The following is a 27,542-nucleotide window of genomic DNA, read 5'->3' on the forward strand; positions in this document are numbered from 1 at the left end:
CGAAAACATTGTTCAATACGCTGGCACCAAAATAGTTAGTGAGAGTGAAGTGAAGACTGGAGACTGAACTTATTGTTAAAACCAGCACTGTAATGGCTTTGGAACCACATTTTGACATCATTTTTGACTTGTCATAACAAGGTCTAGTGGTTTTTTTCTGCCAGGTGCACAAAAAGGGGAGTTTTTTTGGATAGGTGGGGAAAAACATTGCACTTCCCAGGTGAAAAATGTCACCCTTTTGAATAGGAGAAAAAAATGGCATTTCTATTCTGTAAATTTAATAACTTACTGCTTTTTTCATTTCTGTTTCTGGGAGGAAAAATGAAAACCCAACAAGTACACTGCCCTAATGACAAGAGAAAGTAGGGCGAATTGTACTTGTCACAAATGATAGCATAAGTTATTATGATGATTTTAATGATTCAGCACAAATTGAGTTGTTTATACTTCCCAGACAGACACGTGTGTTGCCAAGACGTGCTTGGCAAATGTAGCAAGCCTGTCTACTGCTGCGCTGTGTGCTATTTTTAGCCGTGTGTGTATTTATAAATAAAACCACTCTGTACTCGTGAAGCTGCTTGATTGCGCGTGGCTGTCATCTAGTGGTGAAAACGCCGCACAATCACACGTTATTTCTGTAGCCACGTCCTGACCGTTAGCCGATATACTATGAAGTCAAACTGCTGTATTTAATTTCGAAGCGCACGGTCACGTTAAAAATGACTGGAGCTTGAGCTAAACAGCAACTTGAAATGTTTCCACGGAGATAGCTCGTTGTTACACTGACTGACCAGCCTGCCTGAGTGTTGTGGAGCAGGGCTGCCTTGTAGCCAGTCAAGATGGACACCGCCGAGGAAGGTAGCTAATGTTAAAACTTGATTGCCCCAACTGTTAGCGTTAACGGGCAAGCCGGTACTAACTTTGTCTGTATCTCATTTTAACTTCTTCGTAAGGACTGCTTGTGACAATGACCCAGTGGACATTGTGTTACACTTTTGATAAAAGTTCACCAGAAATGTATAAAACTGTTAGCCAATAAGCATTAGCTAAGTAGCTAACTAGCGTTAGCTTTCTCCCGTTAGCTATCAGCTGTTACAAATAAAGTCGGCAACGTAAGATTTCCGTTGCTTGCTTTGACTAACACGTTTTTATGTTGTGGTTCAAGACGGTCGTTACATATTATAGTCACTCAAAACTTAGCGAATTGTCTAGTTAGTCAGACGCTGCAGTTAACGTTTAATAAGTTTAATTCAACCGTTATAATGTTACGTACAAGCGTTAACTAATTTAGCTAACTTTGCGTTCACACGCTGGCGGTCCTGCAAATTGATAAGGTGTGTTTTAAAACGTAAGACCGATTTATACAAAAGATAAAATATCGCAAACATCCTGAACCTACTCAAAATAATTGTCGCATTCTTGGACAAATGTAACGTTGGACACCACATTTGTCCTGAGTATTATTTATGCAACAGTACACACGCTTGGTGTTCAGGTTTTCTGGGCTCACACATTACTACTTGGCTAGCTTTTTTATATTTTTGAATATAGCTAAATGTTTACATTTGAGGTCAGTCAATCGAATGTACTCTGGGTATCCTAACTAGTGGTATGCTCTTGCATCTTGAGCTAATTATAGTTATTTTATTTTGGTCATCCAGTGACGGGTAATCCAAGGATTACAGTTCCTCTACAGTGTATATGACCTGTCCTGTTGTAGACCTGTTGTATTCACTGAAGATAAGTGTGTATGCTATCCCAAAAGGTTTTAAAATTCTGTAACTACTATGAGTGTAAAGATCTTGCAGAAAGCTTTCATGCATTTTTCCCCTTTTTTTTCAATTTTATTTTTTTTAAACATTTTGCAGTGAAGATTTGTCCCCCATCCAAATAACAACATGAAAATTGCAAATATATAATGATTCGAAAAAGTTAAATACAGTTCAACCATAAATTGATGCATAAAACCAGAATAGGGCTGCATGACAGATCCTAGATCATTTTCACAGTTAACTCTTTGAAAGTTGTGCAAATTGGTTTGATTTCTTTCAAAAACATGGTAAAAAGGCAGTGAGCAACCTAGCAAGAAATTGCCCAAAAATCATTAAAAACTTGCAAGAATTATTTATGAAAGTAAGAAGAACAAAGAGAGAAATGTTTTCTGAACATTTACCCCCCTTTTTTGATAATTTTTTTTCAGGTCATTTTCCTCTTACCTTTACTGATTTCTTGCAATTTGTGGGTCATTTCTGGCCAGGTTGCTCATTACCTTTCCCTGATTTTTTTTTTTTTAAAGAAGTCAAACTCAGCTCAGGTTTCCAAGGGTTCAATAAACAGAGCACTGCTTTGTTACACTGTTACATTCATGCTTATGTTAATTTTTTTGCATTAATATAGGACTAAAAACAAGACTCTTTTCCATCTAAAGTCAGTGCATCTCATATTGATACACATCCACCATTGTATTTGTTTTTGTTTTTTTGTTAAGTGAGCGAAGGCTGGAGTTATGGAAGTGCTTGATTTGATATGCAGCTGAGTTTCTAGGAGCATAGCACATATTTTAAATGCCAATTTTGCATATTGTCTAGTACATTTTATTTAGGGAAGCCAACATTGTGATTGTAATTAAGCTTCTAATGCCCAAATTTGTTGGAGAGGGACCTCAAGTCCTCTGTTTCATGTGTTCCCCATAATGTTGAAACAAAACCTGCACCCCAGCAAAGGGCTGTCTGAGGCTGACTGAGTTTAGTAAATTACTAATCTGTTGATGGAATGAAAAGAAATTCAACGTGCCAAGTTGATGAAATAAAATATGTCAGGAGTAGGATCATGTCAAATAATGTTATTGTGTGTTTTTTGTACAGCAGATATCTGTCGGGTTTGTCGGTCGGAGGGCACCCAGGACAAGCCGCTCTACCACCCCTGTGTCTGCACCGGCAGCATCAAGTTTATTCATCAGGAATGGTAGGTTAAGTCAACTTTGTTTAAAACTGTGCTTAAATTTAAAAAATGTCCATGGTTTGGTTATTATATTCATTGTTTTCCCTTATCTTTATTTGATTAAATTTTCTTAAAAATAGGTTGCAATCTGTTAATCTTGTTGCTTTAACAGTTGTTGAAGTGTACTCCAACATGGGGAAATAATTCTCTGGGCAAGTTAGAGAGTAGCAGCGACTATAACAAAGAGATCACTTCATGGGAGTGTACCTGAATACAGTTTAGATGTAATAACACACCTGAAAAACAGTATTAACAACAAGACATGAAACAAAAGTATTTTTGAGCCAAGGAGCGCTCACATTTTAGCTGTAAAGAATTGTGGAAAAGCTGTGTGGTTTTTAAAATTCTTGCACAAGTGAAGCAAAGTTACCATGCACGGTCACAAGAGTAAACACACAATGTGTTTCTTTTGTTTTCACAGCTTATTGCAGTGGTTGAAACACAGCAGGAAAGAATACTGTGAATTATGCAAACACAGGTTTGCATTTACACCAAGTAAGTTGTCAATCAGTAAGTTGGATCAATAAGCTAAAAATGTATTTGTTTGTTGTTAGCTCCTCAAGTTATAACAACCTGTTTCTCTCATCTCTTTTCCCCAGTCTACTCTCCAGACATGCCGTCTCGCTTGCCTGTCCAGGACATCTTTGCAGGGCTGGTCACCAGTATTGGAACAGCCATCAGATACTGGTTCCACTACACACTGGTGGCCTTTGCCTGGTTAGGCGTGGTGCCTCTCACAGCATGTAAGTCACACCATTTCATTGTAAAAACAAAATAAAAAGAAGTTTTATCAGCAGTTGTATATTGTTTCAGCATATCGTACATATCCCTTAACTCCAAACTAAACTTAGGGAAAAGTTAAATAGAAGGTGAACATTAAGCAGCTGTTCAAATTGTGTAAGAACTGAAACTAGATAAAACAAACTCAAATAAACCTTTAACCCACTCCGCAGCAACAAATGAACTTGACAGTTTGAACCCACAATTGACTGCTGTTGTTTAGGGAACGGAACTAAGCTACTTTAATTTGTTCCCTTAAGCTGTAAATAAATTCCTTATTTATCATGAAACACAATACAGTTTAGAGGACTGAATTTTGATTGGGATCCTAAGTTATTCAACAGAAATCTTGTGGAATCAGGTGGTTTAACTTTACTGCGGGGGAGCGAGTGGCAAAAAAAAAACAAACTGGACCCGGAATCTGTTAGAATATGACAAATTAAGAGTAATACTGCTGAGTAGTGTGTTAAAAGCTTTAGTGGCCCTCTCTGTGGGCCTGTCATTTACTGTTTACCTTAGATTGTGTGGGCTCACTGGCAAATCACATATTACCATATTATTTGAGTTAAATTTGGTTAATGACATTTGGAAAGTCCAAAAGACTGATGATAACATGATGTGTCCAAGGGATTCACATAAACGTCGGCACATTATCGGTATTGGCAGATATTGGCTTTAAAAAGAAATGTTGACATCGGCCAACATGCTGATGTCTGCAGATATGAAAAACATACATTTTTTATTGACAAAGTGAACATTGAACATGTGAAGTGAACCATTAGTTGAAGTATTTTTGTTATTCCCCCCAAAAAATACAATTCAAAGAAGATTTTAGAATTTGGAGCATAGTTTTTAGATTTAGTTTTTAGAAAATGATTCTCAGATTGATTTTTTTTGTCTTATTTTCTTACAGGTCGCATCTACAAGTGTTTATTTACTGGCTCCGTGAGCTCTCTCCTTACCCTGCCATTAGATATGCTTTCAACGTAAGTATGAATGACTCTCTGGTCTTCGTTTTGCCCAGATTCTCTCACAGTGTTATGCTTCTGTTCATTTTGGGTCTGTGTGTTCTTTATGTTTTTATTTACCCTGGAGTCTGAGTGGTGGTCAAAGTGTGGTTATCCGTAAAAGCCCTCCATCCATCATGTCATCTTTTCTTTCCCTTTGTCCAGAAGAATTGTGTGAAATCATTGTGATATATCTCAGAAAATCATAATGGTTCTTCCTTGCAGGCAAAACCTGCTTGCCGACTGCCTCCAGGGCTGTTTTGTGGTCACTTGCACGTTGTGTGCCTTCATCAGCCTAGTGTGGCTCAGAGAGCAGATTGTCCATGGTGGCGCCCCTCAGTGGTTGGAGCAGAATCCACCCCCTCTAGTTCCAAACCAGCCCAACGGTCCCGCACCAGCTAACGAGGTGAGATCAGTTTATGGTGCCAACTTACTTCTTTTTTTTTGTACCTCCACACAGAGCTGAGGGAGGGGACCACGAAGCAAGATTAGTGGGTTAGCGAGGTATGTTACGTCTAAAGCCATAGTTTTCCGTGTCACAATGGTGGTTTTCTTGTATCCTAGGTATATTGCCATGGCAACTTATGCTGCAAGATTAACCTGGTTTAATAAAGCTTTTGTTCAAAGTTTGACTTGATATTGCCTTAAAAGCGCCTTCCATCAATCAACTTCTTTGGAAATAGCATCACTCTATGGTCTATAGAAAATCTTGTGCAATATCAATAATGCTTACTGTATCTATTGTTTTTTTAAATTTATTTTATTCAGTGTATCAGTGATACAGCGACCTACAGAAGGGTATTAGGTACAGGGATGACAAAAAAAATTAGATGAGAAGGATTTTTTTTTCATTATGCACTTCAAGAAAAAAGTTGAAATGTCAAGAATAAAATTGAGATACAATGTTGAGAAAAAGTCAAAATGTTGAAGGTCTGGGTATCATGGGATACTTTGTAACTCACTTGCCATTTTAAAACCAAACAAACCAAAATGCCATTTGGATAACCATATAAGTGAAACGTTATGCAAGCACCAGATCTGTACAGCGTTAGAAGATATTTGGGCAATATAAATGAATCTCACGACTTTTCTGCGTGGTCCTGATTTGCCAAAGTCAGTTTTACACTGCAGTTGTATCACAGCAAATAGAACGTTGATTAGAAAATGTATTAGTCTGTTAGTAGCCTATTTATCAGAGAAAACAATCAGTCAATAAAACTCATTTCGCTTTTTAATGGCCAAAAACTAAGATTGATTTCAGTGTATCCTTCATTATAGAACAGTGTCAGCGGGGTAGGAAATGAACCTTTTTTGGAAGCCTGCCACTGTGGTTGGTGGACTCCAAAATCTCCAAGCCTCTCAATAGATAACCATTGTTATTTTGGCTGGTGAGTGAACCAAATCTAGCAGCATATTTCATAGGCATTTGGCTGGTGGCTGGTTGCTGGTGCCAATTTGCACCCCTGGTGTCAGTATGCATAAGGTAAAGGCAATTCTTCAGTATAGTGTTTAAATTTTCTGCATCAAGTTTAAAGTGTTTGAGCTGTAAAATGTGCAGCTAATATAATCAATCATGTATTTATCACATGGAAATAATACAAGGTACAACAATGTACAAATATCCGATTGGCTCCTTCAACTTATGCTCTGTAATTTATTCCTTTTCCTTTATAATTGTCCAAGTTTCTGGATGATTCTATCAGTCCATGATTTCTGCTTTGTGGAATGATTGAACTGTCCACACATCCCAGCCCCAACAAGATGTCTGCATGGCATTTACGCAGTTAATTTTAAGCCATTATTCCTCTCTCACCTTAACAGGAGCAACAGTGTTGCTTTTTATTGTAATACATTTTTTAAGTATTCTTCAGCGGTGGAAATAAGTGGCATGCAATCGATCATTTTTAAGAGTGAAATGATGCACTGAATGCGTCATTTTACTCTGACAAAAAAAGCCTGGGTTAACAGAGCAAGTTGATAACCACCGTCATGGTACTCATTATCTCTTACTGAGGCTGGAGGCTTTGTCAAGCCAGCTACGGCAAAGAAAGCTTGGCTTTGTTTAACTTGCTCCCTGGTTCACCCCTATAGGCAGACAGTGGTTTACTGGCTTCCCAATTTACTCTACCACTAATGCACTCTGACACAGTTGGCACAAAGACAGGCTCATATCTGTAAATGATAAGCCAGTGGAGTTTGTGATTACCTAAGGCATTCATTCTTAGTTTGATTTCATTTATTTAAAACGGGACATTAAAATACAGTCTTTGGATTTAGTGAAAAATAATCACTCCAAGTTTAACTTTCTCCCACATTTTGTCAGATTTCTGTGTTGGGTCACATTTGTTTTCTGCCTGCTGGGACTGGCCAACGCTTTGCCTCAGGGGAACCTTCAGGACTGTTATCTTTTCTGATAAAGAATGTGCTTGCCAAGCTAATCCTGACATTTGTCTGTGTTTACACACAACCAGATGAGGAAAAAACAGTGCTTCCCAGGTTTCAAATCTCTGCTCTTTCGTTATGGTAATGAGCAATACAGTTCAGGACTGAAATGTCTTAGTTACAAGTGTCAAAACAGTTGCTTAAGAGTTTTTCTCTCTCATGTTATAAGTTTGAGGAACGCAGCAGACATATCCAAAGATGCAATAGAACTTTTTGAGACAGAAGCTCCTTATTTCACACAGAAGTCATCAAAAGGATCTTCACCATGCTGTGGTGTTAGCGTTAGCCAGCCTTTGCTTTCTAATGTTACAGCTAAGTTAACATTAATGACTTCAGCTGGGTGGGCTTTAACTACAATCTCTTGCTACAGTTAATACAGATGTCCAGTTGTCAAGGGGCAAAATTACTAAGACTAAGTTGAACACATGACATGATGAGCTAAAGTTATGAAGCTGAAGTTGGCCATAACGGTAGCTGCGATTAGCTAACTTAAGCTAAGTTACCTAGCAGAGTTTGCTGCAAGGTGACACGATACACGATGTTGCTGACATAATGTATGAGGTTATATATGCTTGTCACTTTGCAGCAAATTTTGTTAACATTATGTTGCCTTACCTTACAATAAATGTAGACATCCCTGTTAATTATATTCACTTGCCACACAGCTTAATCCAAAGTAGACACTTTGCTCTGTTTATGTGAGGTTTAGGGAATGATATAAAATGCACTCCATTCTCCAGCCTCTCAGGATACCTCATATCAGTGTAACATTTATCCGATGCAAATTGTTTGACCATTTTTCAAGTAATAACTGCATAAATTAAAATAAAACAGAAAATCAAAATTTCTGATGCTTTTCTATGGAGCAGGATGTCCGAGTACATTGTGTAGCTGTTCAGAATGTGATTGGCTTGTGGCATTCGACGGTGGGGCGAAGCAATACGTCAATTGAGCAGGATTGATACACATGCAAGCCATATTATCTTATTTAACAGAATTCAGGCGATGCTGTATGTCAGGACCTTTTGTTATTTCATGACTCTACAGGTTCCAGATGGTAACATTGGCGTCAATGCTCAGGCTGCTGCAGAAGCCCAGCACCCTGCAGACATTGCCCCAGATGGGCTGGCACCTGCCAACCCACATGAAGCCGGCAATCACAGAGATGAAGGCGAACTCGACGATGAAGAAGATGAGGACGATGGAGAGGAAGACGAAGAGGAGGATGATGATGAAGAAGGCAGGGAAGAGGACGCTGGTGATGCAAATAATGGAGGGCAAGGTCAGTGTTAACATGAAAACATAGGAGTGTGATGCACTTTAAAGGTTTTCAACCTTTTTACATAACATTGTTGATTGCCCACAGCTCTACTGTGTGGAACTGACACAATTTTTTTTTTTGTGGTAAAGAAATTAGTCAACTGATATAATAAAATTGAAGTTATTAAATTATTATGGTTTTGTTGTTGGGTGACCAATTTAATTTAACAAGACTGACATAAATGCTTTAAGAAAAGTTTTAAACACTTTTTTTTTTTTTTTTAAACCAGAAGGGGTCTCTCACTCAAAACAATAACAAAAGGAGGAGCAATGCCATCAATGAAGCCAGTCAGAATCCCTTGAGTGTTCATTTTTCAGGAGGATCTTATTGGGTAGCCGAATTATTCAGAGAAGTCTCTTCCTCCCCAAAACAAACTGACAAGGCTTCGGAAGCAGTAAATTGGCTCGTCACTGCCTCTGCATAAGCATAAGGCATCAAGTTTTTTGGTTTTCCATCTGTCTGTCCAATTCTTGTTATATCTCAAGGACACCTTGAGGGAATTTCTTCAAATTTGACACAAACGTCCCCTTGGACTTAATGATAAACTGATTAGATTTAGGCGGTTAAAGATTGAGTTCAGTGTGACCTTGCATCTGTCTTATTCTTGTGAACGCAATATCTTAAGATAATTAGATTTTCATGGTCATAGCTTGAAGTTCAAGGTCACTGTGACCTTGTCTGTCTCATTCTCTTGACATGATATCTCAAGAATGCTGTGAGGGACTTTTTTCAATTTGGCACAAATGTTGACGAAGGCCACTGTGACATAACAAACATGTTTTTTCCATTACTCCAAAATTAATACACTTACTATAGAAAAATTTCACACAAATGTCTAAAAGTATATAATAATGAATAATTACATTTTATATCCAAAGATTCAAAGGTTTACAACGTAATGTTTGCAAAAACGCTTTTCAAACCATTTCTCACATCATAAATCAGGAACAGAAGGGAAGACATTTGGTCAGATACTGAATTTGTGACACTAAACTTGGATGCCCACCTTGAAACTGTGCTGCTTGTAGAGATGTTCTGTGCTGCCGGGGGGAAGATATACAACAAAATATGTACATCGGTCTAGTCAATGTCAGCCAATTTAGTGCAAAAAAGTTATACATTATATCTTTAAGAGAGAGCTCCCTGTGAGCTAGTGTCTTCATTCCTCTATAAAGACATAAATAAACCAAAATCATGGCAATGGACAGCAACCTACATAATAATGCAGCCACAGAGGCATATTTAAAGTACACATTTTGTTGTTTTCTGATTGTCCTTTGCAGAAGATTTGAACTGGAATGCCCTGGAGTGGGACCGTGCTGCAGAGGAGCTGACCTGGGAAAGGGTGGGAATCTATATTTTGTTTATCTGTCTCTTGTTCCATTAAGTGGTTTGATGTAGCTATAACACGATGCTAGAAAGAAAAGTGTACACAAGGAAGCAGTTAGTTGGCAGATGAATTTGGGCTAACAGAAAATATCCATTTTGGTTTAGTGTGTTAAAGCAGCACATCTTGCCATTTCTGGGGATGCTGTTAGCTTGGCTGTCAATAAATGTCATCATCGTATTAGTACAAGTTACAGGTTATATTAATTACTAGCAGGATGTTCATTTACTTTGTATGTATCATAAAGGATCAGTATATGACATTGCTTTTTGTTTGTGTCTCAGATGCTGGGGCTGGATGGCTCCCTGGTTTTCTTGGTAAGTGCACATGCTCTCTTTCTACTCTTACACACTTTCAAGTTTGCCTTCAACGTATATGTCAGTCCAGCATATTTCCCTTAAATGTGGTCATTGTGACTCTATGGATGCTTATTTTGCACTCCTAACCTCCCTAATAGAGACTCAGAGTAACTTGATGAATCATTTCTTTGTTTTAGTTAATGTAGTAGCTTTTGTCTCAAAAAGTGACAATTTGGTCCAGCCGGCCTCTTCTTTTTTTCTTCTTTTCTGTCTTGATTTTCAGGTGACATACATTAATTTGTTGAAATTTAGTGACACAGCTGGGATCACTGTCATTTGTGGACACATCTAAATTATATACTCTGACACTAACAAGTCTGACTCTCTGCAGCAAATGTATTCCTCCTCAGCTTTGACCGCAGGACCACCATCAGTTTCTTGAGGCATGTTGTCTCTTAAGACATTAACTTCTCGTCTCTGTAATCCTGAGACAAGGAGCTGTAGCTAGCTGTATTTTACAGCTCTGGGTGCATACATACAGGTGCATCTCAAAAAATTTGAATATCATGAAAGAATGAATTTTTCTTCATAATTTAACTCAAAAAGGTAAACTATCATACACTGTATATTTATTTGACATTAATTGAAATATTAGCCTTTTTTGTTTTAATTTTGATGATATGGCCTATAGATCATGAAAATCAGTATCTCAAATTATTTGGACATTTTCCAGTAAAAAAAAAAAGAAATGTCCAACTTCTGAAAGGTATGTTCCTTTATACACTCAATACTTGGTCGGGGCTCCTTTACTACAAATTCCTGCATCAATGCAGCGTGACATGGAGGCGATCAATCTGTTACTGAAGCCGATGTTGCTTTGATAGTGGCCTTCAGCTTGTCTGTATTTATGGGTAGGGTGTTTCTCATAGAGTCTCTATGGTCAGGTGACTTGGCTGGCCAATCAAGCACAGCAATATCATGGTCCGCGAACCATTTGGAAGTAGTTTTGGCACTTTGAGTAGGTGCCAAGACCTGTTGGAAAAGAAAATCGACATGTCCATAAAGCTTGTCAACAGATGGAAGCATGAAGTGCTCTAGAATCTCTTGGTAGACAGCTGCATTGACTTTGGACTTGATAAAACAGAGTTTCCAAATGAAATTAAAAAAATGCTCATATGTAAAAAGAGGACTTTGGACCACTGAGCAGCTGTCCTGTACTTCTTGTCCTTGGCCCAGGTAAGACACCCCTGATGTTGTCTCTGGTTTAGGAGTGGCTTGACATTAGGAATGTGGCTGTTTTAGCCCCTTTCCCAAAGACGTCTGTGTGTGGTGGCTCTTAATGCACCGACACCAGCCTCAGTCCACTCCTTGTGAAGCTCTCCCAAGTTCTTGAATCAGCTTTTCTTGACAATCCTCTCAAGCCTGTGGTCATCTCTGTTGCTTGCACACCTTTTTCTACCACACTTTTCCCTTCCAGTCAAGTTTCCATTAATATGCTTCGATGCAGCACTCTGCGAACAGCCAGCCTTTTCAGCAATGACCCTCTGTGTCTTACCCTCCTTGTGAAAGGTGTCCATGAACTGTCAAGTCAGCAGTCATCCCAATGATCGTGGTACTGAACTAGACCAAGAGATGCATAGTATTTATACTGTTTGAATAATAATTTACTCAATTTTGAAATGAAATATTCTAATATTTTGAAACAGGTTTTTTTCACATTTTTCTAGCTGTAGGCCGTGATCATCAAAATTAAAACAGAAAGATGCTTGAAACATTTAAGTTTACATGTAATGAATTTTCACTTTTTTGAATAACTGATGGAAAATACTGAACTTTTTCACGACACTCTTATTTTTTGAGATGCACCTGTATACATGTTAAAAGCCATCCAGAGACGACTGAGAAAGCTTGCAGTGGCCTATGAAAACATCACCTTTTATTCACGGAATCTTGTTCCATTGCACTAAATCACATTCAGAAATGAAAATTAATTGAAAATGTGCATAAAAACGGTTGGATTGAAATGCACCTTGTGACCTCAGTTCATAAAGAATGTTTGCCTTTTTGGATTCTTCGTTTACAGTGGAGGCATGTAAGAAAAACGTTTTCATCCCAAATTCCATGAAACACATTGTGAGGAGTTAACACACAGATGATAATTTTTAGGTTTTTCTATTACTTTAACAGCTTCAATGGAACTACATGTTGATAGGATGCATACAGAGTCTCCATTGCTTTATAGAAAGTAATTATTTTACATTGACCCGTGTGTGTGTGCCTGTGTGTGTGTGTGCCTGTGTGTGTGTGTGCCTGTGTGTGTGTGTGTGTGTGTGTGTGTGTGTATTATCCAGGAGCACGTGTTCTGGGTGGTGTCTCTCAACACACTCTTCATCCTGGTTTTTGGTGAGTTAAACCTGCAATGTAGTGTTGCTGTACTGTGCATACAGTCTTTACCTTTGAGAACCAGTCAAACCTTTGGTGTCCTATTACTGGGGAATTTCCCCCAATTTTAACAGGTTGTTCACTATAATTCAGTGATATAAGACAGTCCTTTATAGCTTCTTATTCACCCCATTAAACTACATGTTCTAACTCAGCCTTTGTATTTCCGTCTAGCTTTTTGCCCGTATCACATTGGCCATTTCTCTGTGGTCGGACTGGGCTTTGAAGACTATGTAAGTGCACAGCAATGCATGGAGAGACATTTGTACAGTTGAAGTTCCTTACCAGTGTCTGAATTGTCATGCAGTGATGGAATTTGTTTGATGATGTTTTATCTGGTTGCAGATCAAAGCTTCACACTTTGACGGCCTCGTCACCACCATACTGGGGTACATCCTCCTGGCTGGAGCCCTCATAATCTGCCATGTATCCTTTGTTTACAACAATCTATTTTGTTCCCAATTTGTGTTAATTTGTTATGCATTTTTAGGCCTGTGAGTATGGACGGAGATTTATTTTTGAGAAAACGATTAAACGCTCATGTGTACAAAGAGCGTTTTTATTTACATAAGCAGCTTTAAAATGACATCGTATTAGTGTGGATGTGGCCTGAATCTGTATCATATGCACTTAAGTTCCGTCATGTAAACAAACCACAAATCTATCAGCTTTGCGCTCAAATAGAAATGTAACCATAAACACATTGGGCAAGTACTTGCAATTTTTTCTTTTAACATCTGTTGTTTTTCTAACCAGAAAGCACACAGTTTATATTCTAATACTTATTGGAAATTAAAAACCAATAGCCAACAGCAAGTATGTTGTTATGCTAGATGGTCACCTATCAGACTTTTAGCTCCTTGGCGATCGCCCTCTAGCCAGCTGTCTCCTAACTCCTCATTTCACTGTCATGAATCAGCCGTTCTTTGTCTGTTGCAGAACTTTCAAAGTGAGAGACACAAATTAATTCAGGCAAGTTGTTCGTCAAATGTTTAGCTCAAAACTTGCAGCAAATGCCAACATTCCAATAGAAAACATTCATTCAGTTAATAAACAGTGTTAGAGCACGAAACAAAGTAATCCCTTCAAGTAATCTATTTTTAAAGAAAGTAACTGTATCCAGAATACCACTAATTTAAACTGTAATGAAATACATTTTCTCATATTTGTATTTTAAATATGTATGTGTGTTCCATTATTTCCTAACCCCTTATGAAATATATACCTGAAATTAAGGCCACCACTGTTTGCAAATAATGTAAAATGATCTAAAATTTAGTTTCTTATCTATACATTGTCTCGGTAAAAATGTAAGTGTTGGAGGAACAGGAACCCAAAAGATCAGGTCAGTGGTCCATTTTGGTTTTGAGAATTTGAATAAAATGTGTTAATGAGTGATGCTAAATTTGGGTACATTACATACGAACTGAATGTTTATTTATCTCACATTTTGGCGTTTGTCCTTAACTGCTCCTCTTTCAGGCACTGGCTTCATTAGTGAAGTTTCAGCGGTCCAGACGCCTCCTGGGAGTCTGCTACATAGTTGTCAAGGTAATTTAGAGATGCAAGATTGGAATGTTTTCAAAAGCCTGTTTTGTTTTTTATCGAACTCGGCAAGCTTTCAGTCGAAACAGTAATTAGGTAAATGATGATTGCAGGAACAAATGATGAAAACTGAAACTAAATTACATTGTATTTTTATGTTGCAGGTGTCCCTGCTTGTTGTCATGGAGATAGGCTTGTTTCCGCTGATTTGTGGTTGGTGGCTCGACATTTGCTCACTGGTATGACAGTCGTGCAGAATAAACACAATTAAATGCAATCATGATGATGAACATATTTAGTGGCTGTCATTGGTGTTAAACAAACACAACACAGCACGTCTCCTGTTCATTGCAGGAGATGTTTGATGCAACTCTGAAAGACAGGGAGCAGAGTTTTGATTCAGCCCCCGGTACCACAATGTTCCTCCACTGGTTGGTTGGCATGGTCTACGTCTTCTACTTTGCTTCCTTCATCCTTCTGCTCCGGGAGGTAAGTGTAGCAGCCAGTCATTGTGATGGTTTGCAACTTGTGTAACAACTCACAAGCCATCTATAGCTGTTAAAATTAAGATTTTAACAGCTTAAGATTTCACCTGTTTCTGTGGTTGCAGGTGCTCCGGCCGGGCGTGCTGTGGTTTCTGAGGAACCTGAATGATCCAGACTTCAACCCGGTCCAAGAGATGATCCACCTGCCCATCTACAGACACCTGCGGAGGTTTATTCTCTCTGTGGTCAGTCAAGTATCCTCCTTCTCTGTTCTCTTCAAAATATAATCTTCAGTGCCAGATTTCTGGTGACTCTGATGCAAGATACATAAAAATAGGCCATCGTCATATCAAGTCAAGTACATCATGTAGAATTTTAAAGAACGTTATTGATCTAAAGCAGTTAAAAAAAACAAATTGACAAAATCTGGGATTGTAAAAAATAAGCACACAAGCACATTTCAATAATGTCTACCATACAGTAGATGACTTTTAAAATAGCAAAGTCTAACACCCTCTCATATTTGAAAATGATGCAAGTTGTTAGTCACACACTGTAAGATTTAGCAAAGACTGTGGACTTTTCAGAGTCACTGTTTGCAAGATTTCAGTTTTATCACTTTTCAGATTATTTCTCATCCTGCTCTTGGTGGAAATGTGATGCCAAACTCCTTATAAGAAATACGACATATTAACAATTCCTTATATGTCTTCAAGAGCACAAAACACTAGAAACACAACATGAAAGGTGTCATATGTCAAAAGTGTTCTTGTTAATCCGACATCAATCTCTGGTTTGGAGTTTACTTTTACTCCTGCTGAGTCCCTGTTTGTGCTTTAGATTTCTGCTTTATTTTACCGTTTCATGTTCGCCTTCAGTCGTACAGGATGTGGACTGTGAAGTTGCCCCCGATGAAAATCCAGCATTTCCTTATTTTGCTACTTCACAATACAAGCTTCTACACACCAGTGTAATGGGGGACTTTCATTGAGAAGGATCTATAGAAAATTAAATGTGCATCACCAAATGAAGAGAACTTTGTAAGGAGATTATCTTTAATAAAAAGCAACTGTACTTGTACCTCAGGGAGGAAAGTAAAAGAGCAGTAACAATGGAAGTGAGATGTTAGATAAGCAGTAGCAGACATGAGGCTTGTAATGCACCTCTGCTGACCTCCAACAGGTAAACTTCTTTAACCTGCCTGCTGTATGGTTGAAATACGCCTGCAGCAAAAATAATGGGGGACTTTAGCCTGCTGCTTTTAAAATTATTCTCTTAGGACAAGCTGTCATCAGTTAAAGACACATCTTCAAGCAGATAGCCCTTTTGTGATGGAGATGCAAGTCTCTGCTGGTCTGGGCTGATGTGCCAAACCAAACCAAGTCAAGACAGATCATGAGTGTGGAGAAAGGGCTTTACATGCCTACTAAAATACACTGAGTTGTTGTTTTGTTTGTGTGTGTGTGTTTGCAGGTGGTGTTTGGCTCCATAGTTCTGCTGATGCTTTGGCTTCCTATCAGAATCATTAAACTGCTCTTCCCAAACTTCCTGCCCTACAACGTCATGCTGTACAGGTACAAACAACAACACTAAATTATCATTTAACTTTCAGCATCTCAAACTTTAAAATGACATTGTCTGTTCTCTATTCAGGCATAACCAAAATAGGAATCTGCCAGAGAAAATGAGCTGCCATTTCTCATTACATTGACGGTATATTAGAAATGGAGTGTGAATTGGTTTATGTCTTGTGTCTGCAGTGACGCCCCGGTCAGCGAGCTCTCACTAGAGCTGCTGTTGCTTCAGGTTGTCCTACCAGCACTGCTGGAGCAGGGTCACACTCGCCAGTGGCTCAAACGGCTCGTCCACGCCTGGACATTCACCGCTGGATACATGCTGTATGCACAAGACACACACACACACACACACACACACACACACACACACACACACACAAAGAAGGACCACAGTGTTCACAAATGATATTTTGCTCCCCTTGTGCTTTGTCATAATGTCATTTCACAGTCATAGTAACAAGACAAAATCATTCCTCACCACAGAGACCTTCACTCCTACCTGCTGGGGGACCACGAGGATGATGACAATCAACCAAACAACAATCCTCCCGGTCGCAACAACAACAGGATCCCTGGCCTGGGGGAGGGGCTTCACGCTGCTCACCAGGCCATACTGCAGCAGGGCGGTCCTGTGAGTTTCCAGGCGTACCATCGGCCTGTCAACTTCCCCCTCAAGGTGTGTCCCAACGTTATATCAGATATCAGTGTTAAAGCCTGTACTGCTATAAATGTTTCCTTCACAATTGATTTTTGTTCTTTTTGGTTAAGATCATTCTGCTGGTTGTATTTATGTGCGTGACACTGTTACTGGCTAGTCTGATCTGCCTTACACTTCCAGGTAAGTTATGGACTTTACCTTTCGTTTTCCTGTTTTCAGTTGTTCTTTACACCTGTTTTCACTCACCTTCCTCCTTCCCTCTCCCAGTGTGTGTGGGTCGCTGGCTGATGTCTTTCTGGATGGGCAGTGCCATGGTTCACGAGCTGTACACAGCGGCCAGCGGACTGTATGTCTGCTGGCTGTCCATTCGAGCTGCCACTGTGATTCTGTCCTGGATGCCACAGGGGCGGACAATCATCATGGTCAAAGTCCATGAGTGGACGCTCATGGTAAAGCAGATTTTTGTCTAGTCCTTGCTGCCAATGGAAAAAATAAAGCTCCCTCTGTGTCACGTGGGGAGCTGTTGAATTTTGATTTTTGATGTATTTTGATGATATGTATTGTCGAAAACAGATCCTAAAGACCATTGTGGTGGCTGTGCTATTAGCTGGGGCGATTCCTCTGCTGTTGGGTCTGCTGTTTGAGCTGGTCATCGTGGCTCCTCTTAGAGTCCCACTGGACCAGACGCCTCTCTTCTACCCCTGGCAGGTAGGACTAAGGAGTTTGTGTTTGCGTGTGTTTGCGTGTGTGTGTGTGTGTGTGTGTGTGTGTGTGTGTGTGTGTGTGTGTGTGTGAGTGAGAGTGTGAGTGTGTGAATATGATTAAAAAAATCATACACAATTATACATGCACATACACTACGGCACTACACAGTTGCTGCGGGTGCCTGTTGCACATCAGATATCTATCTGGGAACTGTGGATTGTTTCTTCACATTTGTTTAAGGACACAAAAACAACTTTAGAAGACAACTGACCTTGATACTGAGCAGATACAGATCTTTTTAGACAAATCTCATTATGTCTTGGTTGTTTATTGGTTGTTTGTTTGTTTGTTTGTTTGTTTGTTTGTTTGTTTGTTTGTTTGTTTGTGGCAGGACTGGGCCCTGGGCGTGCTCCATGCTAAAATCATTGCTGCCATCACACTCATGGGCCCTCAGTGGTGGCTCAAAACTGTCATCGAACAGGTCAGTGTGACATCCTCCCAGCTTCATTTCATCTAGAACAAAACAAGTTCACTGACATTTAAAAACACAGTAAAGATGACAAATCATGTAAAAACATTTCATATGATCCACATCCAGTGGAACTCCAGTGGGAGGGGGTTATGAGAATATAGTAGATATAGTTGTCAAAATCGCAGCTTTCCATTCATTTCTGGGAAGAAAACTAAATTAAGTTGATATTTTTTAACTTTAAATATTAAAGTATAAACTTGCATCTCACAGGATAAGGGTACAGTGAACACCTGAACACAAGCTGCATTCACAGAGCCTTCACTCCCTGTACAATTAATTAGTTTTTCTGAACTGTTATTGTTATGCATTGAATATAACATGAAATAACAACAAAAATTGACACTAAAACCCTTTTTCCTGTGTACAAAACACCTGCTAACATCTGGCTTTTTACTGTAATGGGAGATGTTTCAATTAGCATTCACACCCAGGTCAAATGACTCAGCCGTAGTCAAGAGTATTTATCAGCTTTAGCTCTGATTGGCACTGATGGAAATGTAACACCTGGGTTAATGCGCTAATTTAATCAGTGAAATGCAATGACGCACCACCACAACCGTCCGTCTCTGCCCAAGCTTGAGTCAAACATGGATTGAAATTCGTCTGCACAAAGTTTGAAAGAAACTGAATAAGTGAGAGGTAAAGAAAAAGTAACCACCATGAAGTTCACACAGGCCTCTATCCATGCTGCTTTCTACTGTTTAGCAACTTTAGGCCCGTTTGTGACGTCAAATGAGACACACCAAAAAAAAAGGATAAAAACCACACAATAAGGCTGCTACAGAGCCGTGTATACAACTCTGGTCTACTGCCAAAGGGGACCTGTGCGCACACACACACACACATATTGGTGGAAAAGGGGTTTTACTTTGTTCATTTATTTAATGTTATTTTATTTTATCTTGTTTGTGAAGCACTTTGTAAGTGCTGTCTGTGAAAGGTAATATATAAGTAAACTTGCTTGCTTGTTAGTCAGGAGTAGTCGATTTACTCCATGATAGAAAAGGGGTGCCTTAAGGGCAAAGGTTAGGATCCACTGTTATAAGAACTAGTCCATCTTTGTTGGGCAATATACTCTTAAAGCTAAATTTGATAGCTTCTATGTAAATAACTTTTTGTCATATTTGTTAAAACTGTCACTATATTCTGAATGAACTATATAACACAGATAATCTTTTGCTACAATTCATTGCAGCTTGCTGGAAACAGCCAATCAGAGCTGAGGAGTCTTAGACACAGCTGTCAGTCATGTCACTGCTTGCAAACTTCGGCCAAACTAGGCCCGCTGATCAATAATGGAGATTAAGATTCTATAATTTGTTTCGGCTCAACTGTATCCAACACGATGGCTGGGTCACAAACTTTATCATACAGCGAAATAGTACACCTATATATGTTTCTGAAAACGTTTGAGTTAAGAAAAAGGCAATGCAGAAACAGAATCTTAATTTATATATTATCAGTGCTACCTAGTTTGACAATTTGGCTACAGTTCATCAGCAGTGATTGACAGCTGCATTAAAGATTCCTCGGCTCTGATTGGTTGTTGCTGTTCTTGCAAATGCCATTAAAGGCAGTAGGAAAAGACTGTCTGTCTTGTGTACTTCTCTCAGAATATAGTGACCGCTTCAGCAAATATGACACAGAGTTACGAAGTGTATCTTTAGGAGACAAAAAAAAACTCAGTTGACATTGGAACGAAGTAAAACAAAGCTTTCAGTATCCCCTCTCTATTTCTGTCCTGTAGGTGTATGCTAACGGTATCCGAAACATTGACCTCCATTTCATTGTGCGAGGACTGGCTGCCCCAGTCATCTGTGTCCTGCTGCTGTCTCTCAGTGTGCCCTACACTATCTCTAAAGGCATTACACCACTGCTGGGTGAGTCTCTGTGGATGCCTCTGCATCTGGTTTGAGCATTAACTTCAGGTACTGTCATGTACCCTAAAGAGCAGGTAATGGAGTAAAAAAGAAATGATTTTTGCTTCTTTCACCTGTCCTCCTTTCTCTCACTGCTCCAGTTTTCTCAGTCTTCACCAACTCTCTCTTAGTGGGGTCAAAGATGGCCTCATGAAGAAATCTACCTCTTAGTTGTTATTCTTCCTACTTCTAGACTTTAATATCCACTGGTCATTTACACAAATGCAGAAACATTACACCGTGTCTTAACTGGAAGTGAGCGTCTGACTATCACGCCTCTTCCTGTTATATCAGACGCTCACTGTCCACACTGCATTCGTTAAAATATAGAACTCCATTGCGTCATGTAAACAAACCACTTACCTATCAGTTGTGCACTCAAAGACATAATTACTAAAAAGATGGGTGAATGGGTACAATTTAGAATAACTCTTGAATAATTCAGCAGGAATTGTGTGAAAAATGATAATGAATGATTTTTTTTAAGAAATGTTAATATAGCTGATAAACCAACATGTGGAAAAGTAAGAAAGTCCTTATTTTGTTTTGGGTACTGACTAAATTAGAAATTGTGGTAGATGAAATTGGGGCCCAGAGGTAGCAGACACTCTCAGATATCATCAGGCCTCTGCAAAGGCAAATCCTTACTAATTTGGACATGGGCTCATTTGGGGAGTGTTTCTTATTCAAAGCCTACCCAAGGCACCAATTTTAGTTTAGACAAGTGCTTTTGATGTTGATTCAGACAACACTTGCATTTAAACAACTAGTCAATCAAGAATTCCCAGTTCTGGCTGTAATCAGGAGTTTAGCCTTTGTGCGAGCCAAAGTGCAATTGATTGTTGTTTGTCTCGACTTTAAGTCCATCGGTTGTTAGAGATAAGACACAGCAGACATGCAGACTTGTTAAGAGGAGATTTTGTTCCAGTTTTCCTCTGTCCTGTCTTTCTTTCCCTCATCTCCCCATCTGCATCCCTCCCTCTCTTTATAGGTGTGCAGCCAGAGATGCAGATGCTGGTGGAGAGGAGGATCTATCCCTTCCTGCTGATGGTAGTCATACTGTTGGCCATCCTGTCCTTCCAGATCCGACAGTTCAAACGCCTCTATGAGCACATCAAGAACGACAAGTCAGTAGTGATAAGTGGCAAAGGGGCAAAGAAGCTCACTGTTCTATTCCAATTGTGCTGTTTTACTGATTCAGAGAAATTCCAGTCGGTGGGACTGTGTGATATGTACAGAAATTGCACCCTGATAATTATTATGATATCATAGCATTTATTAGGACTCCCCTGTGAAATTTGGAAGCTGGAATCATCAGTCAGAGACCCTCAGTCAGCTGAAATTGCTTCGAGTCAAGCAGTCATTTTGTTTTCTGTGCAGTGTACCACTGGGGGCGTTTTGGTATTCAGATTTTGCTGTGAAGTGAGCACTCTTGATATTACACTACTCTTTGTAGCGTAAGGCGTAGAAGTGGAGAATTTACAGATCACAGCAACCTAATAGGATACACTTTCTGACTTTCATTCATGCCGATTTCAAAGTTGATTATGATCTTAAAACTCATGTAGTCTAAGTCGACTTTGCAGTAAATCGGATCAGAAAGTATATGACCCAAATGAAGAGTGATCAGTGAAATCTCAAAATTAATTGTGTGCATAATAGAGTGAGTTTAAATATTAAAAATAATTTGTAAACTACTCTTTTCCTGTTTCTCCCCCAGGTACCTGGTTGGACAGCGACTGGTGAACTACGAACGCAAGACAGGCAGGAGCACGTCCACTTCCACATACAGCACCTCCTCATAGACGACACACAGCTGTGGGATTGGTGGAGCTGAGTCACTCTGCTATCATCAGCTCCTGTGGTGAAACATTTTTTTGTTTCCTCTGTGCTGTCAAATGCCAACCTCTTAACTTTTGGCTGCAGCTTCTTATTCACCAACATCTACTGCTGTCACAGGCTGGCAGACAGAGACAGAGTAAAGACAAAATATTCACTAAACTTCCTCATGGAAAAGTTGAATTTCTGAAAAAGGTTGTTAACCGACCTGAAAAAACAGTCCGCATGATTGAAACTCAGCAGAATCACAAAGTTGCCGACTGTCTAATGTGTCCGTTTTTGTCTTCAATGCAGCTGACATTTTATTTTTTTGTGATTTTATTATTTTAAAGGTTTGAGTTGGAAGTCAGATCAGTGAAGCACAGTTTTTACCTCAAATTTGTGCTCCCCTGTGAATGTTTGTCGTGAAATATTATCTAGCTCTCACTCAGTGTCTCTTAATGGGACGTATTTGACATTTCAGAACTGGAGAGGCGATATTTAGATTAACATGGGTTCTGTTCCAATTGTTGATGCGTCTCAAATGGCGCTTCATCAGATTGAGGTTGTCAGTGATTAGTAGGGACATACATGATGTAGCAATGTGATTGTATTTTTTTTTCTTTTTAGATGTTTTTTATTGATTTTTAGTGTTGCATTTTTGGAGTGAGCTGTTAGATAGTCCTATGAGAATTCCTTTGAAGTAGAAAGAAAAGAAGAAGAAAATTATGTTTTGGGTTTTTTTGGACAATCTGGACACAGCCAAGGACATGGTTTTTTTAAGATGTGCTGTGAAATTTAAAAACTGGGTTGCAAGGTACCTTCCTGAGCAAATCCGCCTTCGGGAGAGGAGAGGTCACTAAGTTTCAACTATAAATATTTCAACTGGAAAAAAGCCTCAGAACATTTCAAAATATGCATGTTTTACATCCTGAGAGTGACGCTAATTTTACACATTTATTTTGATGGAATTTTTAAAAATGGTGCTGCTAATAAGCTGCTCAGATCATATTCTGTAAATAAAGATGGACACCTTACAGCTCCCCGACAGTGAAGCCAAAACATCTCAATCGCCCCCTGGTGGCCGGCTGCAATTTAGGTCACAAACCCCGCCCCCTCAGTGTTTGTGGATTGGCCCAACAGAAAACTCAAAGTCCACTGTCCCTGTCCCTGATGTTAGTTCAGGTGTTTGTTTCTCTGATAGTTTGGTTTTAATTAGTTATTTAATGCTATAGAAATGCAGTTTGACGCCACGTCCAGGCCCTTTCCCTTAAGCTTAAAGTTACATTTCATACCATTTGTTTACGCCTGCATGCCACCTTTTAAAGACACTGCTCACATATTTACCTGACAGAAACAAAAAGAAGGAAAACCAAATGTTAAACTGGCCAATACTTAGTGGCGCATATGTTCCTCATAGCTAATGACTGACTTGATAATATAGATAGTGACAGTTCACTGTAAAGTAAAAGGAATGCGTAGAAATGAGAGTTGGAAACATATTTAAAATGCCCTGCGCCCTGCTTTTTTTAATAATCACTTTTTTTTTTCAAACAAGATACTAAACACCCACATCTTTCAAATTTTATATCTTCAGATTGTCATGTAGACCAAATACATCAGTCTGACATAGTAAAAGACCTGACAAAGCACCTCCTTAAAAAAACAAAACAAAATGACATCACACTTCATGGGGGCTGACCTTACATTAAGTTTAAAAAGTAAAATAGTGTGTGCACAGAAAGCATCAGCAGTTAAGAGACAGTGATGCTACTTTGTATAATTCGTGCCACTAAAAGACTGCTGTTGCACAGCTGGTGCTTTATGCCATCCGTCTTGGTTATGTTGGAGAGAAAGTAGTTTTATGTCAGATCAGCAGTCAGATCTGGTTCTGTTAGTCTGTGAGGACAGCAGCAGGAGCTCATGTAGCGCTGTGTGTGGTTCTGTTCTTTTCCACCAGATGCTTCTCCTGTGACTCAGAGCATTTGTACTATTGAATTCCCTTCTTGAGGCACTCTGATCTGCTGTGAGTCTTTTACCTTCTATGACTTCAGCTGAGTCAGTTGAGTCACTCTGAATTTGATCTACTGGTCTGTTCAGTAATGGCAACCAACAAATTTGTGGAAATGCAATGTGTCACTCACCTGTAATAACTACTTCTGTCCACGGTGGCCACTGTTTAGCATAAGTTACATTGTCTCCCTTTAACCCTTTGAAACCTGAATGGACATCAGTTTTCTTGTGCTGCATATAGACATCTTTCACAATTATCTAACCCTTTGAAATCTGAGTGAAAAGTTTTAATTGTCCTGAAAAACATGGGAAAAGGCAAGGCAATAAGCAAATTGCAAGAAATTTGTAATAGATGACAAGAGAACAACCTGAATATTAACGTTTAAAAAAGGAGAGCAAAAGAGAAATCATACACAATTATTTCTAAAATACAGGAAGATTTATGAGAAACTATATTTATGATTATGATTAGAATTGTATACTCAAAATATGTTACAGAATATACTTTTTTATTTTAAGGATTTTGTGGGGGGTAATTTCCTTGTCAGTTTTGTTTTGTACTTTCTTCTTTTTTTGTGCTTATTTTCAGACAACTTTTTTGGAACATTTTACTAATTTATTGCTTATTTTTGGGTCATTCTTTGTTATATTGCTCATTTCCCTCCTCCCATGTTTTTGTAAGAAAACATGCCGATTTGCTTGGGTTTGAAAGGGTTAAAACATTGCTCTCTTTGTCATACTGGTGAATGTCTCCTTGGCAGGAGCATTCCAGGTGCTCACACTGATGAGCTGCAGCTCACTTGAAAAGATCCTCTAAAATCAACTCTCGTCTTTACCTCTTCACAGCTGGTGCTCTGATTTATCTGAAGGTTGACACTTAAATAGTGACTGGAAGAATCAGGGTCAGCTCAGTTCAGGGAGTCACGTTTCAGGGTCCTTCATGTCTTGAAAGTTTGTCTCATGTTAGAGGAAAGAGCCTACTTACTCAGTTCAGCCTACAGTACTCGTATTTACAATATCAAAATCACAGTATCCACAACAATCACTATGTATGTGCTCTAAAAGAAGAAGCGTTCAGGATCATGTTAAACAAGAACAGGTAGTTAGGAGAAGAAATCTGAAGTGGCTGGCATATACGTAGTCCGAGAGTTAACTAACTAGCTAACTGAAGAGCACAGTGAAAGTCAAGCTTAACTGTAAACTCAAAACAGACAAACAGACTTAAATGTGTCTCAAAAGGCATCAAAAATATTGCATTTACAACATAATGCATAGAAACATGCATAAATCGATGTAACAGGCGTATGATCATTTTGATTCAACATGAGTTCAGAAGTTTACAAAGGAATAGTTCAGCATTTTTTAGATAGTTGCTTTCTTGCTTAAAGGTACGCAGGTTTAAAACTGGACACCGGAGTACTGCTAAACGTGTCGATTTTCTGTCGAGCAGTGCTCACTTCCTTTTTGTGCCCATGTTAACCACTTGGGCTGTTCACACTAGAAGCGCCGTGTTGCCAAACGCTGTGGGGCCAGCTCGCAATCTGCAGAAATAGTTTCAGCATCTAGTTTATTTTTTCTGTGAGCCACTGACAGATCTGGAAAGAAAATACACTGACAATCTATTGTTAATGTTGTAAAAGATATGTATGAAATAAACAAACAGATTCTTTATGAATGATAAAATAAGCATCCTATGCTTATTTTATTCCACATATTTGTTACTTGTGTTGAAACAAAGAAAGAGAGAAAAATGAGCAAATATAAACACAAGCTGACATTGGTGTGATTAGAAAAGAGGGGAGAAACAGAGTCACTTGTTGACTGGCGCAGCTTCTGGTGTGAGCTGCCGGGCGACTACTTGTGCAACAATTGTCATATTGTGGTGCTTCCACCTCCAGTGTGAACATGGCGTTAGGTGAAAAGATCAATATCACAATCGTATCTGCACACTAAATGTAAAGCTAGAGCGAGGAGATGGTTAGCTTAGCTTAGCATAAAGACTGGAAACGGCTGGCCTGACTCGTGCCAAATGTAAAAAAATCGACTTACCTCCTCAAAGCTCATTAATTAACACACATATCTCCTCAGTTTTATACATACCAAAAAATGAAATACAGAAATGTCCTTTTCTGGTTACACAAAGGGTTACATACCAGAACTATTTCTTGACGTCTTGGAGTCTCTGCTGGTTGCCCAGCAAACTCCAGACTCCAGGATTTATACTCACCTAACTCTTGACAAGAAAGCAAATAAGTGTATTTTTCTAAAATGTCGGACTATTGCTTAAGGTTTCAAACATTTCATTTTCTACAACCTTTAGTCCTCCCAAAAGAACTCTGCATGAGGATGTAAAGTCTTGGTGTTGTACTCCCTATGTCTCACTTTTATGACAGCATTGTCTCCTCTGTCTACTACCCCTGAGAATATACCTGAAATTTATTTTCTTTCTTTTTTAAAGCAAGTTTCAGGAGTTAGAAGTCATATATCCACACCTAGTATGGAACAAAACACAATTACAATATAAAATTTGAGAAGTAAAAGGGTATTATAATTGCTAAAAAATATATTTAAAAAAAAGGTAACATATTTTCAGCACCAGCCATTCTTTAAAACTGCTTCTTGCTGCCAATAAAAACTGAATCCCATTCTCTGATGGGCTTTTGCTTCTAAACTGAGAGCTATGTTTGAGATGCTTTTTAAGTTCCTTTTTTGGAACAATACTGAGTAGTTTTTTCATGCTTATATTTTATATGTGTTGCACTTTATACCACAATTTGCAATCATTTCAGAATCCTTTGTTACACAGTCAACACATTTTATTTCCCTCCCACTGAGACTGAGAGATGTCAGTATTTCACTGTGGTGACTCTGCACAATGGATTTTACTTAAAAGGTGAATTTTAAGTTTTGCATCTTGGTTTTTTTTTTTTTTTGACACTGCATTTGTGTGAGAATTGTTTCATTAGGAGTTTGGTAAACATAACTGTTTTTTTATTGATAGGGATTGTGAATCACATTAACTTTAATGCTGAGAGCTGTAGTGCTGCTGTGTGGAATGCTCACATTATTTATATATATACATATATATATACATACATATATATTTATGTGTGTGTGTACATATATGATGCTATAAAGTGATCTTTAGGTATCTTCTTGAACTGACCTGGACACTTCAAATTTTGGTCTTGAATTTCAATTTCTAGAAGCAAATGATTTCTATTTTTATATGTTCAAAAAGGCAGTGGCATGTACTGTAATATAAAGGTATACACACTAAAGTCTATTAATTGTTGGTTCAGTAAGATGAAACAATAATAAATAGTTGAAATGATTTCTCAGTGTACAGTTTTGTTCTTCACACTGCAGATAATGTACTGGATGATCCTCAAACAAATGGTTTTACTTGTGTGTGTTTTGATTTTTGGATTAGAGCTGCGGATCCCAGTGATGGTGTTGTGATGTCCTGAAGGGGTTGCACGATAAATCTCAGGAGTGGTGAGGTGATAAGGAAAATGTATTCTTGCAACTCAAAAAACATGTTTTTTTCTGACTTTGCTTTTGTTCTCTGAGTAATTATTTCTCCACAGGCCTTTAGCTCAAGAGTAATCT

The 27,542-nt window shown here is 38.8% G+C and overlaps 1 protein-coding gene across 2 annotated transcripts; it reads left to right on the forward strand.

Annotated features, from left to right (window-relative positions):
- Nucleotides 1-605: 605 nt before the first annotated feature.
- On the forward strand, nucleotides 606-27,264 carry LOC121951045 (E3 ubiquitin-protein ligase MARCHF6-like). Of its 2 annotated transcripts, none has more exons than XM_042497228.2 (26): nucleotides 606-858; nucleotides 2,868-2,964; nucleotides 3,422-3,495; nucleotides 3,600-3,743; nucleotides 4,694-4,766; nucleotides 5,013-5,193; nucleotides 8,277-8,511; nucleotides 9,834-9,895; nucleotides 10,222-10,254; nucleotides 12,588-12,639; nucleotides 12,853-12,911; nucleotides 13,024-13,104; nucleotides 14,161-14,229; nucleotides 14,388-14,462; nucleotides 14,578-14,712; nucleotides 14,834-14,953; nucleotides 16,182-16,282; nucleotides 16,469-16,606; nucleotides 16,769-16,961; nucleotides 17,054-17,123; nucleotides 17,211-17,392; nucleotides 17,517-17,651; nucleotides 18,040-18,129; nucleotides 19,928-20,060; nucleotides 21,091-21,226; nucleotides 21,820-27,264. In XM_042497228.2, exons 1-26 carry the CDS (start codon nucleotides 840-842, stop codon nucleotides 21,902-21,904), a joined length of 2,772 nt encoding a protein of 923 aa, XP_042353162.2. In that variant the 5' UTR covers nucleotides 606-839; the 3' UTR covers nucleotides 21,905-27,264. The 2 variants fall into 2 exon arrangements, with proteins under 2 accessions (XP_042353162.2, XP_042353161.2); XM_042497227.2 differs by having other exon boundaries at nucleotides 607-858; nucleotides 2,865-2,964.
- Nucleotides 27,265-27,542: the final 278 nt, after the last annotated feature.

The sequence above is a fragment of the Plectropomus leopardus genome, chromosome 12 (genome assembly GCF_026936395.1).
Source record: "Plectropomus leopardus strain MGB_pleo_1.0 chromosome 12, ASM2693639v1, whole genome shotgun sequence".
Taxonomy (NCBI): Eukaryota; Metazoa; Chordata; class Actinopteri; order Perciformes; family Serranidae; genus Plectropomus; species Plectropomus leopardus.

What these genes read in the sequence shown, in the direction of transcription:
- LOC121951045 (XM_042497227.2), top strand. An exon ending in CTGTCAACTTCCCCCTCAAG is followed by an intron (nt 16,962 to 17,053) that starts GTGTGTCCCAAC and finishes TTTTTGGTTAAG; the next exon opens with ATCATTCTGCTGGTTGTATT. An exon ending in CTCTCTTCTACCCCTGGCAG is followed by an intron (nt 17,652 to 18,039) that starts GTAGGACTAAGG and finishes TGTTTGTGGCAG; the next exon opens with GACTGGGCCCTGGGCGTGCT.